Source organism: Oncorhynchus masou, chromosome 17, assembly GCF_036934945.1.
Source record: "Oncorhynchus masou masou isolate Uvic2021 chromosome 17, UVic_Omas_1.1, whole genome shotgun sequence".
NCBI lineage: Eukaryota > Metazoa > Chordata > Actinopteri > Salmoniformes > Salmonidae > Oncorhynchus > Oncorhynchus masou.
The window spans coordinates 29,850,104-29,870,397 of record NC_088228.1 but is presented as its reverse complement, the minus strand read 5'-3'; the positions used below and the strand labels follow the sequence as shown (position 1 = coordinate 29,870,397).

Here is a 20,294-nt window from a genome sequence, read left to right as displayed (position 1 = left end):
TTTTGTGGTATCTGTACTCTACTATATATATTTTAGACAACTTTTACTTCATTACATTCCAAAATAAAATAAGTCCATTTGTACATACATTTTCCCTGGCACCCAATAGTACTCCCTAAATCATGTCTGGGTGTTGGAGTGTGCCCCTGGCTATCTGTAAATTAAAACAAAAAACACATTGTTCTGTCTGGTTTGCTTAATATAAGGAATTTGAAATAACATATACTTTTACTTTTGATACATATTTATATTTACTTTTGATACTAAAGTATAATTAAAACAAAATACCTTTAAGACTTTTACTCAAGTAGTATTTTACTGGGTGACTAACTTTTACTTTTAGACATTTTCTATTAAGGTATCTTTACTTTTCCTCAAGTACTTTTTCCACCACTGTTTTGATTTAGTCCACCAGGGAAGAAATCCTCCACCAACTCTTCCCACAACCACTCTCTTCAAAGATGGTTTCCTCCCAGCATCTGTACATATGACTAAGCACATTTTTACTGTGTGCTTTTCGAGTAGATGCTTCCTTTGTATATTTAGGTTGTTTTAATTTATTAGTTATTCTGCTGTTACTAAGATGGCCATGCTGGTGCATAGGTCAACGCCAGTGTTATTTACAATACAGAAAATATTTGGATATGGCTTTGTTGTCCTTCTCGTCTTTTGGGATACCATTTATCCTGTGTTGTTCTGTTGAGAACATATCCTTTGTTTATGTAAACCTATCAGCTTGAGATGAGATCTATACACAAATACAGCAGAGAGAATGAATGAACACATCTAACAAAGAAAATGTTTCTATGGCTGACAATGAGCTCTCCCATACTGAGGTTATATATAGTGTGTGTGAGATGTGGTGCCCAGTCCACAGCGATGTGGGCGGTCTACTAGTCTGCAGTGAATGTGATGCTCAGCCCCAAGACAGTCAAGCTGCTCTATGTCAGGCCACTGCAGTGGGAGAGATCTATGGTGGTCAGGCCATGCCGAGGACTGGCATGGTGGCCTTACAGTCACTAACCATTACAGTCTATCACCCTGAGTGTCACATCACACAATCCTCTGTAACATGAAAGCAGTACTGTACTGTTTTAGGATACTGACAATCCAGAGTTCTGACAGACATGATATGAAAAGTGTATAATCACTGTCCAAAATCATGAATTAATCAGTATTATTAATAAAAGTTAATGGCCTTTTGCACATAAAACTCAACTGTATGAAGAAAAAGAGCTTCTGTTTTCAGTCCAACGGATCATTTTCTAATTATCTGCTATGTTTTGGCAAATGGCTATGAAACACTGTCCAAATGGACTGATATCACCACTGTAATTGTTTTGGTGCCAATTGCTAGTGGTTAATCCCTGAACCCCATTTAAAGCATGAAAGCAATTGTATATCAAGGCTAACAAGATCTATGAAATATTATATATACACTACCGTTCAAAAGTTTGGGGTCACTTAGAAATTCTTGTTTTTGATAGAAAAGCAAGTTTTTTTTGTCCATTAAAATAACATCAAATTGGTCAGAAATACAGTGTAGACATTGTTAATGTTGTAAATGACTATTGTAGCTGGAAACGGCAGATATTTTAATGGAATATTTACATAGGCGTACAGTGACCCGTTATCAGTAACCATCACTCCTGTGTTCCAATGGGACATTGTGTTAGCTAATCCAAGTTTATAATTTTAAGAGGCTAATTGATCATTAGAAAACCCTTTTGCAATTATGTTAGCACAGCCGAAAGCTGTTCTGATTAAAGAAGCAATAAAACTGGCCTTCTTTAGACTAGTTGAGTATCTGGAGCATCAGCGGGATCGATTACATCTATTTTTATTTTACCTTTATTTAACTGGGCAAGTCAGTTAAGAACAAATTCTTATTTTCAATGACGGCCTAGGAACAGTGGGTTAACTGCCTGTTCAGGGGCAGAACGACAGATTTGTACCTTGTCAGCTCGGGGTTTTGAACTTGCAACCTTCCGGTTACTAGTCCAACGCTCTAACCACTAGGCTACCCTGCCGCCCCCTATGTAGACATTCCATTCAAAAAAATCTGCCGTTTCCAACTACAATAGCCATTTACAACATTAACAATGTCTACACTGTATTTCTGATCAATTTGATGTTATTTTAAATGGACAGAAAATGTTTTTCTTACAAAAACAAGGACATTTCTAAGTGACCCCAAACTTTTGAACAGTTGTGTATATATCGCATCACAGATGGACATAAGCTAGAAAAGATTTAACTTATTTATGAGAATCGTTGATAGTGTTGATAATCTGGCTGTTAGACAGGTCAGTACAAGACATTCAGAATTTATTTCATTTTATAAACTGGGTGGTTTGAGCCCTGAATGCTGATACCACGGGTATGACCCCAAAAAATGATTTGGAATGCTCTAATTACGTTGGAAAACAGTTTATAATAGCAATAAGGGTGTTTGTGGTATATCAAATCAATTTTTATGTCACATGCATCAAATACAACATGTGTAGTAGACCTTACAGTGAAATGCTTAACCAACAATGCAGTTAAGAAAAATAAGTGTTAAGTGGAAAATACAAATAACAAATAGTTGAAGAGCAGCAGTAAAATAACAGTAGCAAGGCTATATACAGGGGGTACCAATACAGAGTCAATGTGCGGGGCACAGGTTAGTCCAGGTAATATGTAGGTATAGTTAAAGTTACTAGGCATATATAACCAGAGTAGTAGCCGCATAAAAGAGGGGGTGGGGGGGACAATGCAAATAGTCTGGGTAGCCATTTGATTAACTGTTCAGGAGTCTTATTAGCTGTTATGAAGCCTTTTGTACCTAGACTTGGCGCTCCGGTAGCGCTTTCCCTATATGGCCAATAATATACCACGAATAAGGGCTGTATACAGGCACTCCGCGTTGTGTTAAGAACTGCCGTTAGCCGTGATATATTGGCCATTTACCACACCACCTCAGTCCTTATTACTTAAATAACTTACCGTATAATATTCAACAGATATTTCATAATAGATTGGGTAAAAATGTATGCAGTTTGCAACATATTTTTCAGATATCGATTTTGTCAGAAAAATCACAATGTCATACATACTCATTTTCACTAAAAGTTAAATGCAAGGGGTATTTTTTCGGAACCAAACAGGCTTTAAGGTCTGTTACAAGTCAAAAAGCAGCAGAACAGAAATGTTGTGTCAAATAAAAAATATAAAACAAATCTTTCACACCAGGTGACACTACTTCTGGCCTACAGCCACATTTTAATCTTCATAATAATTCAATGTACCTACAAATTACAACTGGTGTATTTTTGTCCATTTCTTAGTTGGAGCATGGCATCATACACACACCTCAATTCTTTATTTCAGTGACCTGCCATTCGAAAGATAAATTGTTCTGGCTTGGGTCTCCACTTGGTGCTATGCTTCTCTTGGGAAGCCAACTTGATATATTTTTATGATCAGAAAGTGAATGGTCACACTAAGGTGTTATTGACTTGTTAATTGTTTACTCCATGTGTAACTCTGTGTTGTCTGCTCACACTGCTATGCTTTATCTTGGCCAGGTCGCAGTTGCAAATGAGAACTTGTTCTCAACTAGCCTACCTGGTTAAATAAAGGTGAAAAAAAAATAATAATAAATAAAAATAAAAGGTCAATAGAAGAGGAATAACTGTGTTCTTAAAAACATAATTTCACTCTCAGTGGGGACATTCTAGAATGAACTAACTAGAAGGAATGTCCAATTTTAGGAATATCCAACCTGGCTCTCAGTCTAAATTCTTGGAATGGTGGAGGGAATATTTAAGACAGAGAATAAGGTTTAAGACAATAGAGGTCAAAAGTAAACAATTCGTGAACAATTAATTGCTGTAGGTTTGTCCTTCTGGTGGTTGTGGGAGCTTCATATTCTCCTTGGACATCATTAGACGCCTTAACTCTTGAAGAACAACTTTAATGCTATAAGAATTTTGCCATTTAGATAGAATTGGTATGCTTCGTGTATCCACCTGATAGAGAGAGAGCAGTGAATCAGTGAACATCCTTTGAAGAGCACTACATTTATCAAAACATATATACACTAATAATTTAACAGATTTAGGTCTATCATTTGTATGAGCAAAAATTTGTATGTAATGTAACTTACCATCCCATTGGAATTATTTATCCCATTCATGCAAATTTTTGTAACAAATCTAACGACCGGTGGTGATTCAGGATATTTCGGACCACATTCCACTTTCAGACTGTATATCCTGTTCTCATAATTAGTCTGGAAAACAAAACAAAGAAACAAACATTGCTTGGTCAGGGAAAAGGTGATCAGTTACAGTGAGGGGAAAAAAGTATTTGATCCCCTGCTGATTTTGTACATGTGCCCAATGGCAAAGAAATTATCAGTCTATACTTTTAATGGTAGGTTTATTTGATCAGTGAGAGACAGAACAAAAAAATCCAGAAAAACGCTTGTCAAAAATGTTATAAATCGATTTGCATTTTAATGAGGGAAATAAGTATTTGACCCCCTCTCAATCAGAAATATTTCTGGCTCCCAGGTGTCTTTTATACAGGTAACAAACTGAGATTAGGAGCACACTCTTAAAGGGATTGCTCCTAATCTCAGTTTGTTACCTGTATGAAAGACACCTGTCCACAGAAGCAATCAATCCGAATCAAAACTCTCCTCCATGGCCAAGACCAAAGAGCTCTCCAAGGATGTCAGGGACAAGATTGTAGACCTACACAAGGCTGGAATGGGCTACAAAACCATCGCCAAGCAGCTTGGTGAGAAGGTGTCAACAGTTGGTGCGATTATTCGCAAATGGAAGAAACACAAAAGAACTGTTAATCTACCTCGGCCTGGGGCTCCATGCTAGATCTCACCTCGTGGAGTTGCAATGATCATGAGAACGGTGAGGAATCAGCCCAGAACTACACGGGAGGATATTGTCAATGATCTCAAGGGAGCTGGGACCATAGTCACCAAGAAAACAATTGGTAAAGTGAAGGACTGAAATCCTGCAGCGCCCGCAAGGTCCCCCTGCTCAAGAAAGCACATATACATGCACATATACATTGCCAATGAACATCTGAATGATTCAGAGGACAACTGGGTGAATGTGTTGTGGTCAGATGAGACCAAAATGGAGCTCTTTGGCATCAACTCAACTCGCCATGTTTGGAGGAGGAGGAATGCTGCCTATGACCCCAAGAACACCACCCCCACCGTCAAACATGGAGGTGGAAACATTATGCTGTGGGTGTGTTTTTCTGGGGACAAGACAACTTCACCGCATCAAAGGGACAATGGACAGGGCCATGCACCGTCAAATCTTGGATGAGAACCTCCTTCCCTCAGCCAGGGCATTGAAAATGGGTCGTGGATGGGTATTCCAGCATGACAATGACCCAAAACACACGGCCAAGGCAACAAAGGAATGGCTCAAGAAGAAGCACATTAAGGTCCTGGAGTGGCCTAGCCAGTCTCCAGACCTTAATCCCATAGAAAATCTGTGGAGGGAGCTGAAGGTTTGAGTCGCCAAACGTCAGCCTCGAAACCTCAATGACTTGGAGGAGATCTGCAAAGAGGAGTGGGACAAAATCCCTCCTGAGATGTGTGCAAACCTGGTGGCCAACCACAAGAAATGTCTGACCTCTGTGATTGCCAACAAGTGTTTTGCCACCAAGTACTAAGTCATGTTTTGCAGAGGGGTCAAATACTTATTTCCCTCGTTAAAATGCAAATCAATTCATAACATTTTTGACATGTGTTTTTCTGGATTTTTTTTGTTGTTATTCTGTCTCTCACTGTTCAAATAAACCTACCATTAAAATTATAGAATGATAATTTCTTTCTCAGTGGACAAACATACGAACTCAGCAGGTGATCAAATACTTTCCCCCCTCACTGTATGTACATTACAATGCCTGTTTTGACTTACTGGTTATTTTTCAAGAATTTCCAACAACACAATTCAGACACAGTGTGGTCCTACACACACATATTACTCTTCCACTTCCCTGGTGGAAACACGGTTAGAGGTGCTTATGTTACAGAGGTGATTGGGTAATCAAACCAGAGACCAGAGGAAGCAAGACATCCCACTCGCTATTTCTGGTTCATATACAGTTAATAAACTAAGCAGACCTGACCCAGCTGCTAATGCATTGGTGCATATGGGAGTGCCACCCCCTTAAAAAGCAACTGCCCCTAAAAAATAACTTCTCATTTAGAAAATCAATGAGTCCGAAAATGAGTGTAAAAATTGACTAAAGTGTAAATAGGATACTTTTGGTCATGAAGTCAGTCTTGTCCAAAACATAGTTTTGTGAGATTTGTGGTCGTGACTACATCACAAAATAAATAAATGTTGGGTTTGTTTCAATCCTGCCCACATCACACAAGTAATCATCAATTTGAAGTGCAGTTGCACGCAACCCAATCGTAATGCCCGTAGTAAATTTGAATTGACTTTGGATATCCCTATGGGGCTAGTTAGGGATCTTTGTCCCATGTACATTCTGTAAAGATGTACAATGTTTAAATTCCAAAAGCTCCAATTTTCAATTATTTAAAAACCTCAAACCAACTATAAAATTGTAGAAATGTATATACATATATTCAAAGTATGAGAACCTAAATATGTTCTACATTAAAATATTGTCCCATTTACATTGTGTAATTTATTGACGGTCCTTAAATAGCCAAAATTGTCAAACCAACTGCCACGGTCAGACACCAGCCGGCTGAAGCTAATTGGCTAAATAATGTGGATAACTATTCTACCTGCAAAGATACACGAGACACCCACATCAAACCACACCACAAAACCAACTCATGTTTGAATTCAGTCTTGGCCCCTAGCATTTCTTAATTAACCAAATCTAAATTTAGGGCAAAACAGGAAGTACAGAGCCTCTTGAGTGGAGTAGCAGTCTAAAGCACTGCATCGCAGTGTTGCGGCGTCACTACAGCCTGGGGTTCGATCTCACTACCGACCGTGATCAGCCTGCAGCACCCAGGGTTGTCAGGGTCAGGGGAGGGTTTTCCCGGGGGGGGGGCTTTACTTGGCTCATCGCGCTCTAGCGACTCCTTGTGGCAGGCCAGGTGCCTGCAGGCTGATCTTCAGTTGAACAGTGTTTCCTCTGACACATTGGTGCAGCTGGCTTCCGGATTTAGTGAGCTGGTGACGAACGGTTTGGCGGGTCATGTTTCGGAGGACGCATGACTCGACCTTCGCCTCTCCCGAGCCCTTTGGGGAGTTGCAACGATGAGACAAGTTAGTAATCACGGAATTGGGGAGAAAAGGGGGTAAAAAGAAATTATGAAAAAAAAGGAAGTGCAGTCACCCATTAAACCTGATGGGGCTATGGGAAATACTGCCCCCTTTGGATGAATTGGGTGCCCAAAGTAAACTTTAAAAAAAACTGTCAAATTGCTAATATATGCATATAATAATAATTATTGAATAGAAAACACTCTAAAGCTTCTAAAACCGTTCAAATTATGTCTGTATGTAAAGCAGAACTCACAGGGCAGCCATTCTCCCAAACTCTCTCTCACTCCTAAGAAAGTTGCTCCAACTTTGACGTCATCGCCCCCACCCTTCCCAACCAGCTATGGATCTGGGAACAGTTTCTATTTCTTCAGCGCGCTCTCGTCTTTCAATGAGACGTGGAACGGAGAAAATAGCACGAGCTTTGACTGCTTGGCGGGCAAAATACTGAGGTGTCACGAGTTTTCAGGTGCGCGCTCTGTGAAAAGGGTATTTTTTTCCCCATCTTGGCTGAAGAGAGTTCGTTATGTTTGATTTAATCGCCAATTGTTTTGGACGTTAAAAACATCCTAAAGCTTGATTCTGCACTTAGTTTCACCAGTTTAGTCGACATATAATATGTAAATTTGAAGTTTTGATGCGCAATTTTCGTGATCAGAAGTCCTTTTTGGGGTAATTCACCTGAAGATGTTAGCTTTTGCTAATACAAAGACACACCAACAGCAACCAAACGTTATATTAGGTATGTATAACTCCTTCCACGGCATTCTTGTCGAAGACCATCAAAGGTAAGGGAATATTTATGTTATAAAATTGTATTTTTGTCAAATCTAGTTGGGAACCCGTAGCCCCATATGGTCAACTGCACTTACTGATTTAGCCTCGTTTTTCATCAATGCTCATGAACAAATACCATGACAGAAGGCAAATGAGAGTTGTCCTGGGGGTGTAGTTTGATATGGGCGTTTCTTGGTTGTGTCTTACCCAGTCAATCACAACAAACAAGGACAGCTAGCCAGTTCGAGTTTAAACATTATTGAAAGAAAGCTGCATAAAACATGTCATCCGGTTTGCTTGATTGTGAGAACTAGCTTGCTAACATCAGTTAGCAGGGATCAAACCTGTCTTCAGGTGCAACATTAGCTATGCAAATCTTCCTCTCACATAACATGTAAGGGAGAGGCTATGTATTTAGGCTATGCCGCTATGATACTAGGCTATCAAATAATGACATAATGCTATTAGCTAACAAAATGTAGCTACACACTAACCAACAACACACCTGTCTGAGGTTATATACATATATGTATATACATATATTCAAAGTATGAGAACCTAAATATGTTCTACATTAAAATATTGCCCCATTTACATTGTGTAATTTATTGACGGTCCTTAAATAGCCAAAATTGTCAAACCAACTGCCACGGTCAGACACCAGCCGGCTGAAGCTAATTGGCTATGTATTTAGGCTATGCCGCTATGATACTAGGCTATCAAATAATGACATAATGCTATTAGCTAACAAAATGTAGCTACACACTAACCAACAACACACCTGTCTGAGGTTTGACGGTTGACAGCCCAAGCCGAGTCCGAAAATGAGTGTAAAAATTGACTAAAGTGTAAATAGGATACTTTTTTTGAAGCTCATCGGACTTAGTCCAAGATTGTTGAACAACTTTATGGAAGCCCGTTTTCCCTAGAGTAGGCATTTCCTGACCATGGGCAAATACTAACCATTGTCTGGGGAAGACGTTCCAGTGGGCGAGTTTGTTTTGCGTGACTCGGTTCCCCCGGGTGGGCGGGGTTTGCTCATGGTCCTTCTAAGGAAAGGTCTCCGCCCACCCGGGGCACCGGACCATGCAAAGCATACTTGCCCGTTCTTTTCCCAAAGAACAAACACTACGTGTTAATAGGCAAAAGGGGGCACGAATTGTTGACATAATGTTAATCCAAACCTAACATTAATTTTAGACGTAACTGACCTCATGCCCAAAATTATATTTACATTTTGTAGTCAATTTTAAAACTACAATAAATGTTTGACTCATATCAATGCCACATATACTGTTTTCAAAGGGATGAGTTATTTTTTTTTTAGGAGCAGTCATTCTTTAAGCAGACGGGAACATTTTTTTCAAAAAGGTAAACAGTCTGAGTGGACATCTTCATTTATCCACCATCTGATCAAACATTAAGTGCTGTGTAACCTTGCCTGAGACTTTTGTTACTTTAGCTCAGCTGACTCTTACACAGTAATGTGGCACGTAGACAACTCTTACTTACTCCTGCTGCAGTCACACTTACTCGTGCCGGTCCGATGATCATGCCCGTCCACCGTGTTAGCATTATATCTTCATCGTCTTCAAGGCCCCAGCTGACTGTCCCATCTCCAACACCTTTCTGACCCTCTTCAAGCTCTTCCAACAAGCGGAAATTACGTGGAACTTTAACTCCTGAAATAAAAACAATACAAGATTAAAAACTAGAAGACAGGTTATCCTGGGGCGGGTTTGTCCATGCTACCCCCATGCTAACAACTGCTCAGGCCGCAACACTGCACAACAAAATCATATAAAACTGCTGACTCAACAAGTTATCTGCAACTACTTCTTGAATTTAGTATTTGCTAGTGGCTGAAAACAGGCAACCAAGTAGCACTGTCATCATCCCATGTGCTGTAAGTCACTGGAATGAACACTTCCTTCTAATGGGCAAATGCGATGTCAGTGGAGGTTACCATTTTAACTGTACACTGATGGCAAAGTATCAAATTCTGACCTGCCTCGATCTTTCCAAATCATCATTAAGAGATCATCCTAACACTGTAGCCTATTGAACACTGGATAATTAGTGATGGAACAGGACTAACCTCATCCTACATGATTCCAGAGAGAGAATAATGAGGTACATGTCTATGTGCAATTTTAAGTGGGGTGTGTCAGTGTGGGTGTTGTGTTCTGGATCATTCTGCATGCCAGGGTGGAACCAGAGATATGGCACTCTGTGCTTGGCTTTGAAAGTAATGGAATGCAGCTGTCGTGATTCCTCAAAATCCACCACTGCACTATCAGACCTGGCAGGGGGCAACTTCCTTTATGCTGAAAACAGGCGCAAGCCAAACAGCCAACTGTGAAAGCAGTGTTTCCCCTATATTCAATCGTTGCTGCCACTCCCAAAAAATCAGATTCAAATTCTGACGATTTTAAAGCTGCAATATGTAACTTTTTGGGCGACCCGACCAACATCTGTCACTCATTGAAAGCAAGTCTAAGAAGCGGTAGATCTGTTCTTTGTGCACTATTTCTATGCTTCCCGTGCATAAGTTTCGCTTTTGTCTTTTACTTTCAGTTTTGTAACTAGCTACAAACAGCAAAAAATACATTATTTCTGGTTACTGAAAATATATTTCAGTGGTTTACATGGTACAATGATTCTCTACACTGCTTGTTTTGTCACAAACTGTTATTGAAATTAGACAAACTATTAGAATTTTAGCAACCAAGAAATGGCGGAGCGTTTTCTGCATATTGCACCTTTAAACTTTTAAAGCCCCCACTCACCAGCAAGTTTATTAGGTACACTACCCCTATCACGAAATGGATCACTCCTACAGACAGTGAGTCACGTGGCCGTGGCTTGCTATGTAAAGCAGTTAGACAGGCATTGAGGCATTCAGTTACTGATCGATTGAACTTTATAATGGGCAAAATGAGTAACCTAAGCGACTTTGGGTATGGTATGATTGTTCGGTACCAGGAGCACCAGATCTAGTATCTCAGAAACAAACACCCCCCTGGGCTTCACGCACGACAGTGTCTACAGTTTACCGAGAATGGTGGTCGAAGGAGAATGGCAGAAATCCTGCAAGCGAACAGGCGGGCTACAAACAGACAAATAACGGCACAGTACAACAGTGGTGTGCATAATGGCATCTCGGAACTCACAACTCGTCAATCCTTGTCATGGATAGGCTATTGCAGCAGACAACCACACATGGTTTCACTCCTATCAGCTAAAAACAAGTGTCTCCAGTGGGCACGCAGTCACCAACACTGGACAATTGAAGAGTGGAAAAACATGGCCTGACGAATCCCGGTTCCTGTTACGTCAGGCTGATGGCAGGGTCAAGATTTGGTGTAGGCAGCATGAGTCCACAGCCGCATCCTGCCTGGTGTCAACAGTATAGGCTGGTGGTGTTGGTGTAATTGTGTGGGGAATGTTTTCCTGGCACACGTTAGGTCCCTTCATTCAAATTGGTAAGGGGGATACCTAGTCAGTTCTACAACTGAAACGTGTCTTCCGCATTTAACCCAACCCCTCTGAATCAGAGGTGCGGGGGACTGCATTAATCGACATCCACGTCATCGCTGCCTAACTGCCTTGCTCAGGGGCAGAATGACAGATTTTTACATTGTCATCTCTGGTTGAGTAACGTTTCCATGCGCTGAAGAATTCAGGCTGTTCTGGAGGTAAAGGGGGGGGTCCAATCTTTGTAATGATCTCACCAGGCCGTAAAAACGGATGTCTACTCCTATGAAAGAGTCTCGCACCTCATAAAAAATGTGAGTTTCTGAAATTAAATGCATGCAAAATGCTCATAAGATGTCTGAGTAAATTTTCAAAGTATATGTAAGGCCATGTTCTGTTATCTCCACCCGGCACAGCCAGAAGAGGACTGGCCACCCCTCATAGCCTGGTTCCTCTAGGTTTCTTCCTAGGGAGTTTTTCCTAGTCACCGTGCTTCTACACCTGCATTGCTTGCTGTTTGGGGTTTTAGGCTGGGTTTCTGTACAGCACTTTGAGATATCAGCTGATGTAAGAAGGGCTATATAAATACATTTGATTTGATCCATCCTCAGCCATTAAACCTCTTAAATGTAACTAAATGTAATTACATAATCCCTCAAATGTATTATTTATCATGAAAGTGCCATAAACAATTACTAGTAATGCTGCATAATCCAAGAACGGTTCAAATCTAACCTTTCTGGTAAAAATAGTTATAAATTGCTGAGGTGTGGTCACTTTTGATGACAAACTCATGTACACATTACAAATATGTTAAAATATGAAATTGTATGATGTATTTCTTCAACAACACTGTATAAAAGGTTTAAATTACTTATATTTGTTCTAAATATAGTATAATCAATTTATAAAATGACTAACTAAGATTTCATCTGCCTTACAACTGTAAAATACATATTTGTGTATTTAGTGTTAGAGAAAATGTGCATCTTTTCATTGCTGTGAACATCTCACCGAGCTCTACCTTGGCTTCCTGAACTCGTTAGGAACTCACCTTTCATCTCATATTAATATTCTCTGTCCATTTTATTATAAAAAAATACTGAACATTTATTTAACTAGGCAAGTCAGTTAAGAACAAATTCTTATTTACAATGACGGCCTACCCCGGACGATACTGGGCCAATTGTGCACCGCCCTATGGGACTCCCAATCACGGCCGGATGTGATACAGCCTGGATGTAACCGTATGATGAGTACGGTATGACTACGACAAACAGAAAAGGGTGTTTGTTTTAAATATATGAATTACTTTGGATTACTGGCTATAAATCAATCTATGAATGTGCTACAGCAACAAAACCATCTCCTGCTGCGTTACGATGTGTTATTGTTTGTGACGTGGGGTTTTAATTAATTTAAACATTTCCAAAAACATTCCACTTTGACATTATGGGATATTGTGTGTAGGCCAGTGACAAAACTAAATGAATACATTTTTAATTCAGGATGTAACACAACAAAATGTGGAAAAAGTCAAGAAGTGTGAATACTTTCTGAAGGCACTGATTGATACACCAGATAATGTGATTTGAACCAAACAGTTTTGGTATCCATTACTGAGAGTTTCAGGTTAGGTACAGTTTGGTGTAGCACAGAGAATTTTCAACCAACCTTAACGATACTATCTTTGTACTCTTTTCGGCAAAACATACTGTATCTTCTAAATGTTCTGCGTCCAATTGCTGGTGGTGTGTTTGAATTCAGAAAATGCTAAGTTTTTAAAATAAATACTTTTTTTTGGTCCATGAAGTAATCAAATAATGAGTACGGTTACATGCACACAATAATGTGATTATTGTGGACAGTTAGTCAGAAGTTTACATACACTTAGGTTAGAGTTTTTAAAACTCCTTTTTCAACCACTGCACACATTTCTTGTTAACAAACTATAGTTTCGGCAAGTCAGTTAGGACATCTACTTTGTGCATGACACAAGTAATTTTTCCAACAATTGTTTACAGACAGATTATTTCACTTATAATTCACTGTATCACAATTCCAGTGGGTCAGAAGTTAACATACACTAAGTTGACTGTGCCTTTAAACAGCTTGGAAAATTCCATGGCTTTAGAAGCTTCTGACAGGCTAATTGACATCATTTAAGTCAATTGGAGGTGTACCTGTGGATGTATTTCAAGGCCTACCTTCAAACTCAGTGCCTCTTTGCTTGACAACATGTAAAATCAAAAGAAATCAGCCAAGACGTCAGATATATATTTTTAGACCTCCACAAGTCTGGTTCATCCTTGGGAGCAATTTCCAAATGCCTAACGGTACCACATTCATCTGTACAAAAAAATGGTACGCAAGTATAAACACCATGGGACCACGCAGCCGTCATACCGCTCAGGAAGGAGATGCGTTCTGTCTCCTAGACATGAACGTACTTTGGTAAGAAAAGTGCAAATCAATCCCAGAACAACAGCAAAGGACCTTGTGAAGATGCTGGAGGAAACAGGTACAAAAGTATCTATATCCAAAACGAGTTCGATTTCCTAGATCGTACTTCTTTGGAGAAATGTCCTCTGATGAAACAAAAATATAACTGTTTAGAGGAAAAAGGGGGATGCTTGCAAGCCGAAGACACCATCCCAACCGTGAAACACGGAGGTTGCAGTCTCATGCTGTGAGGGTGCTTTGCTGCAGGAGGGACTGGTGCACTTCACAAAACAGATGGCATCATGAGGCTGGAAAAGTATGTGGATATATTGAAGCACCATCAAGACAGTCAGAAAGTTAAAGCTGGTCAAAAATGGGTCTTCCAAATGGACAAGGACCCCAAGCATACTTCCAAAGTTGTGGCAAAATAGCTTAAGGACAACAAATTCAAGGTATTAGAGTGGCCATCACAAAGCCCAGACCTCAATCCCATAGGAAATGTGTAGGCAGAACTGAAAAAGCATGTGCGGGCAAGGCGGCCTACATGCCTGACTCAGTTACACCAGCTCTGTCAGGAGGAATGGGCCAAAATTCACCCAACTTATTGTGGGAAGCTTGTGGAAGGCTACCCAAAACGTTTGACCCAAGTTTAACAATTTTTAAAGGCAATGCTACCAAATATTGAGTATGTAAACTTCTGACGCACTGGGAATGTGATCACAGAAATAAATCACTCTACTATTATTCTGACATTTCACATTCTAAAAATAAAGTGGTGATCTTAACTGACCTAAGACAGGGAATTTTTACTAGGATTAAATTTCAGGAATTGGGAAAAACTGAGTTTAAATGTACTTGGCTAGGTGTATGTAAACTTCCGACTTCAACTGTGGATTAATATAATAGATTGATTAAAAAGTTTACTTGCTTTGCAAGAAGAACAATTTCCCTAATAATCCTGTTTACATGGACACATCTGAAATCAGGCTACCTGATGGCACTGGTAAATGCAGAAAATAGCCAATCTAAATAAACTTTCAACCACCACGACAGTTATTTTTGGGAAACATATTTGATTGTGAGTTTGGAAGTAAAGTTTGTATGTGAAAACTACTTCTAAGACGCATACATTCAGTAGTTTTGAATTCTTCACTTGCGCTGAAGAGGGAGGCTCGCTTGGCTGGTACTAGCACAGGCACAGATCAAATACGTCGGAACGCAGATTAAGGTGTTTACATGTCTTAATTCAAAAGATTTCTCAGAAAACCAGGTGTTTAAATTGGCGTGTGCTTACTTTAATTTGGACCTCATGCCAATTAAGGTAAGAGAAAGGTATTTACATGACTCTTGCATAATCTGCCCCCCTGCCCTAACCTGAGAAAAAAATCCAACCAGGAAGTGGGAAATCTGAGGTTTGTCGTTTTTCAACTCAGCCCCCATTGAAGATACAGGGTGATATTAGTTATGTTTCACTTCCCAACGCTTCCACTAGATGTCAACAGTATTTAGAACCTGTTTTGAGGATTCTACTCCAAAGGATGGGCTCCTAAGAGCTCTTTGAGTGAGTGGTCTTTTCGTCCGATGTTCGGCGCGACCTGAACGCGCTTTTGGATTTGTTACCAAACGCCCTAACAAAAGATATGAACTTTATCAAACAAAACATACATGTATTGTGTAACATGAAGTCCTATGAGTGTCATCTGATGAAGATCATCAAAGGTTAGTGATTCATTTTTATCTCTTTCTGCTTTTTGTGATTACTCTCTTAGGCTGGAAAAAATGGCTGTGTTTTTCTGTGGCTTGGTGGTGACCTAAAATAATAGGTTGTGGTGCTTTCGCTGTAAATCCTTTTTGAATACAGACACTGTGGCTGGATTAACGACAATTGTATCTTTAAAACGGTGTAAAATAATTGTATGCTTGAGGAATTTTAATTATGAGATAGTTGTTTTGAATTTGGAGCCCTGCACTTTCACTTGCTGTTGCGGGGGGTGTGAAGACAGGTTAAGTACCCTAAAACTGAACAAATCCCTCTGCAACACATTCGCCACGCTGACCCGTCAACACGGAGCCCCCCTTCATAGGTGAGTGCTTAGTCCCCCCCTTTACTCCTTGTTAATGGACGACTCCAACACCATAATTTAGTTTGTAGGCGACACGACGGTGGTAGGCCAGATCGGCGATGAGACAGCATTGAGGGGGGGGGGGTTCACAGACCTGGCAGTGTGGTGCCAGGACAACAACCTCACCCTCAACGTGAGCAATACATAAGGAGCTGATCGTGGACTACAGGAAAAGGAGGGCAGAGCATGCCCCCATTCACACTGATGGGGCTTTAGTGGAGCGGGTCGAGAGCTTCAAGTTCATTGGTGTCCAGATCACTAAGGACCTATCATGGTCCAAACACACCAACACAGTCGTGAAGAGGACACAACACCCATTCCCCCTCAGGAGGCTGAAAAGATTTGGCATGGGACCGCAGATCCTGAAAATGTTATACAACTGCACTATCGAGAGCATCCTGACTAGTTGCATCCCCACTTGGTATGGCAACTGCTTGACATCCGACCGCAAGGCGCTACAGGGTAGTGCGTACGGCCCAGTACATCACTGGGGCTGTGCATCCTGCCACCCAGGACCTCTATACCAGGCGTGTGAGAGGAAGGCCTTAAAGGTTGTCAAAGACTCCTTCCACCCAAGTCATAGACTGTTCTCTCTGCTACCATACGTCAAGCGGTATTGGAGCAGCAAGTCTGGGACCAAAAGGTTTCTTAAGAGCTTTTACCCCCAAGCCATAAGACTGCAGGACAGTTAACGAAATGGCTATGCTGACTATTTCCATTGCCCCCCTTATTGTATTCTTATTTTTTGCACTGACTCTCTTGCACAGGCTCGATGTACTCTCACTGGACTCTAACCGCACAGACTACACTGACACTCCAACACACACGCACACTGACACACAAACTCAGCAAAAAAAGAAACGTCCCCTTTTCAGGACCCTGTCTTTCAAAGATAATTCGTAAAAATCCAAATAACTTCACAGATCTTCATTGTAAAGAGTTTAAACACCGTTTGCCATGCTTGTTCAATGAACATGCACCTGTGGAACGGTCGTTAAGACACTAACAGCTTACAGACGGTAGGCAATTAAGGTCACAGTTATGAAAATTTAGGACACTAAAGAGGCCTTTCTACTGACTCTGAAAAACACCAAAAGAAAGATGCCCAGGGTCCCTGCTCATCTGCGTGAACGTGCCTTAGGCATGCTGCAAGGAGGCATGAGGACTGCCGATGTGGCCAGGGCAATAAATTGCAATGTCCGTACTGTGAGAAGCCTAAGAGCGCTACAGGGAGACAGGACGGACAGCTGATCATTCTTGCAGTGGCAGACCGTGTAACAACACCTGCACAGGATCGGTACATCCGAACATCACACTTGCGGGACAGGTACAGGATGACGACAACAACAACTTCCTGTGTTACACCACGAACGCAAAATCCCTCCATCAGTGCTCAGACTGTCCGCAATAGGCTGATAGAGGCTGGACTGAGGGCTTGTAGGCCTGATGTAAGGCAGGTCCTCACCAGACATCATCGGCAACAACGTCGCCTATTGGCACAAACCCAGTCGCTGGACCAGACAGGACTGGCAAAAAGTGCTCTTCACTGACGAGTCGTGGTTTTGTCTCACCGGGGTGATGGTCGGATTTGCGTTTATCGTCAAAGGAATGAGCGATACACCGAAGCCTGTACTCTGGAGCGGGATCGATTTGGAGGTGGAGGGTTCATCATGGTCTGGGGTGGTGTGTCACAGCATCATCGGGCGGAGCTTGTTGTCATTGCAGGCAATATCAACCCTGTGAGTCACAGGGAAGACATCCTCCTCCCTCATGTGGTACCCTTCCTGCAGGCTCATCCTGACATGACCCTCCAGCATGACAATGCCACCAGCCATACTGCTCATTCTGTGCGTGATGTCCTGCAAGACAGGAATGTCAGTGTTCTGCCATGGCCAGCGAAGAGCCCAGATCTCAAACCCATTGAGCACGTCTGGGACCTGTTGGATCGGAGGGTGAAGGCTAGGGCCATTCCCCCTAGAAATGTCCGTGAACTTGCAGGTGCCTTGGTGGAAGACTGGGGTAACATCTCACAGCAAGAACTGGCAAATCTGGTGCAGTCCATGAAGAGATGCACTGCAGTACTTAATGCAGCTGGTGGCCACACCAGATACTGACTGTTACTTTTCTTCAGGGACACATTATTGCATTTGTTAGTCACATATCTGTGGAACTTGTTCAGTTTGTCTCAGTTGCTGCATCTTATGTTCATACAAATATTTACAAATGTTAAGTTTCCTGAAAATAAAGTTGACAGTGATGTCTTATATATATATATATAAAACCACAATTAGCTTGACTAACCCGTACCCATTGACTCAGTAGGGATACCCCCTTGCATATTGCCTCATTATTTTGTGTTACTATTTTTCCATTTAGCACATTTTTTGTGCTTTTTAAAATAAACTGCATTGTTGGTTAAGGGAATGTACATTAAAAAAAACTCACGGAAATGTGTTTGTGAATTTGTATCAATTAGATCCACCTCTCTCAAATCAATGAGAGAAGATTTGAAATTGACTACATGGAGTACACAGTTGGATTACTTCCTGAATAAAAATAAAGGAACATTTTCTAAATACAAACGCACCACATGCAACTGGACACGGCAATTTTAGAAGATATATGTGTGGCAGCTCGAGAACGAAGATAATGTTGCCACGTTAAGGTTGGTCTAGAATTGTCGGTGATACACCAAACCGTTCTCTTATATAGAGGCGGAGTAGTTTTTATAACCGTTCGAACGATTTGATAGCAATAACATTGAGTCACCAGTAGTCAATAACGTTACTTGTAAAAATGTCAATTCTGAAACCTGTACCAACAATATGTTTATAGCCGCGGGAAGTAGGCCGCTGAAGAATCAGAATAATAAAAGCATAAATCTAAAAAGTAATGCAGTGGGCCTTTAGTCCTGTAATAACGGACCAATATACCACCGCTACGCCTATTTGTCCTGTACAACCGCTGTCTTTCTGAGGAGAGCTGAAATTCATACTAAATTAAGTTTTATTGAATACAACCACGGACTTTTTCCTCATTTGTTTTGCTCAACTTACATACTCAAGGCCGCTATGTCTACAGTCGAACAGAAATTATGAAAATGTCAATGGTTATATTCGATAAATGTTATTAAAAGGTATGCATTTGAGCACACTGCAAAAGGACCACGGTTGTACAGGACAAACATAGGTACAGGTAAGCGTTTTCAGAAGGTATATTTTTACAAGTATCGACTGAATTGAACGTCCCTCAGCCATCCAGTACAGTTCGGTAACCTCCCAGTAATAATTGATACCAAAAATATTTTGTTCAATCACATCTGTATCATTCTGTCGCTAGTGATGCACACACGTGTGGAGAAACGTTAGCTAGCAAATTATGAAAACCAGTGGTCTTTTCTGAAATAGGGCAAATTCTGTTTGCTTTTAACTAGCAAGCTAATTGTAACATCCATGATCCAAGTTAGCTATATAACCGTTAAATAACGTTACTGTAACAAAGAGATGCTAAGTTACTTGGTGGTAGGCTAGGCTGACCTATCAAATCATTATGCGAGTTTGACGAACTTCATATAATGAAAATACACATCTTATCAGATAAATCTGGTGGCTGTTAGCAAACTGTTACTAACAAATTAGCTAACCTTCACCAATAATTGCCGATAGCTAGCTTGCTGCAAGCATTTCAGACCCCCTGCATATTTCAGATTGTTTTACAGTAAATACATACTATGACTCACACGGACAAATAATCATCTAGAATCTTTACATATTGCCCAGTGTGTAGCAGACAAACCTGAGGAGGCCGCCATCTTCTTCAGCCAAATCCAGAAACAGTGACATCACGATTATCTGACCGCAGTCTATGAAATAGGGGTGTGTTGGGCCTCAGGCATGTATGCAGAAACGGCTCAGGCCCCGAAGGTCTTTCCATGTATTCGAATATACTACTAAGTAAGTAAGTAGGGGGTTAAATAAGATTCAATTAAAGCCAAAAATGAATACAAAGAATGTGGCTGACAAGGTGGTCTTGCATTGGGACAATCAGGAGAGAGGCACATTACACCAACTGCATACGAAATAAGCTTGAGAATGCTATGAACATACAGTACCTCAAACTGGTACAGCCAGATCTCTTCCTCTTTAGGTTTATACCTTTCTAGGGAGTTTTTCCTGTCTACTATGCTTTTGCCATG

At 40.8% G+C, this 20,294-nt stretch overlaps 1 protein-coding gene across 2 annotated transcripts; it reads right to left on the bottom strand.

The window, feature by feature from the left end:
- Positions 1-2,414: 2,414 nt before the first annotated feature.
- ube2v2 (ubiquitin-conjugating enzyme E2 variant 2) lies at positions 2,415-19,952 on the bottom strand. 2 transcript variants are annotated; one of them, XM_064992989.1, is made up of 4 exons: positions 19,895-19,952; positions 9,570-9,739; positions 4,151-4,276; positions 2,415-4,013 (listed from the first exon to the last, which is right to left on the bottom strand). In XM_064992989.1, exons 1-4 carry the CDS (start codon positions 19,908-19,910, stop codon positions 3,867-3,869), a joined length of 459 nt encoding a protein of 152 aa, XP_064849061.1. In that variant the 5' UTR covers positions 19,911-19,952; the 3' UTR covers positions 2,415-3,866. The 2 variants fall into 2 exon arrangements, with proteins under 2 accessions (XP_064849061.1, XP_064849062.1); XM_064992990.1 differs by having other exon boundaries at positions 9,591-9,739.
- Between the last annotated feature and the right edge of the window lie 342 nt (positions 19,953-20,294).

Excerpts from the sequence above, each read along its gene's own strand:
- ube2v2 (XM_064992989.1), bottom strand. Across the intron at positions 4,277-9,569 it reads TAAGTGTGACTGCAGCAGGA|ACTAATTATGAGAACAGGAT; the intron begins GTAAGTAAGAGT and ends TTTGTTTTCCAG. Across the intron at positions 4,014-4,150 it reads TAAATAATTCCAATGGGATG|GTGGATACACGAAGCATACC; the intron begins GTAAGTTACATT and ends TCTCTCTATCAG.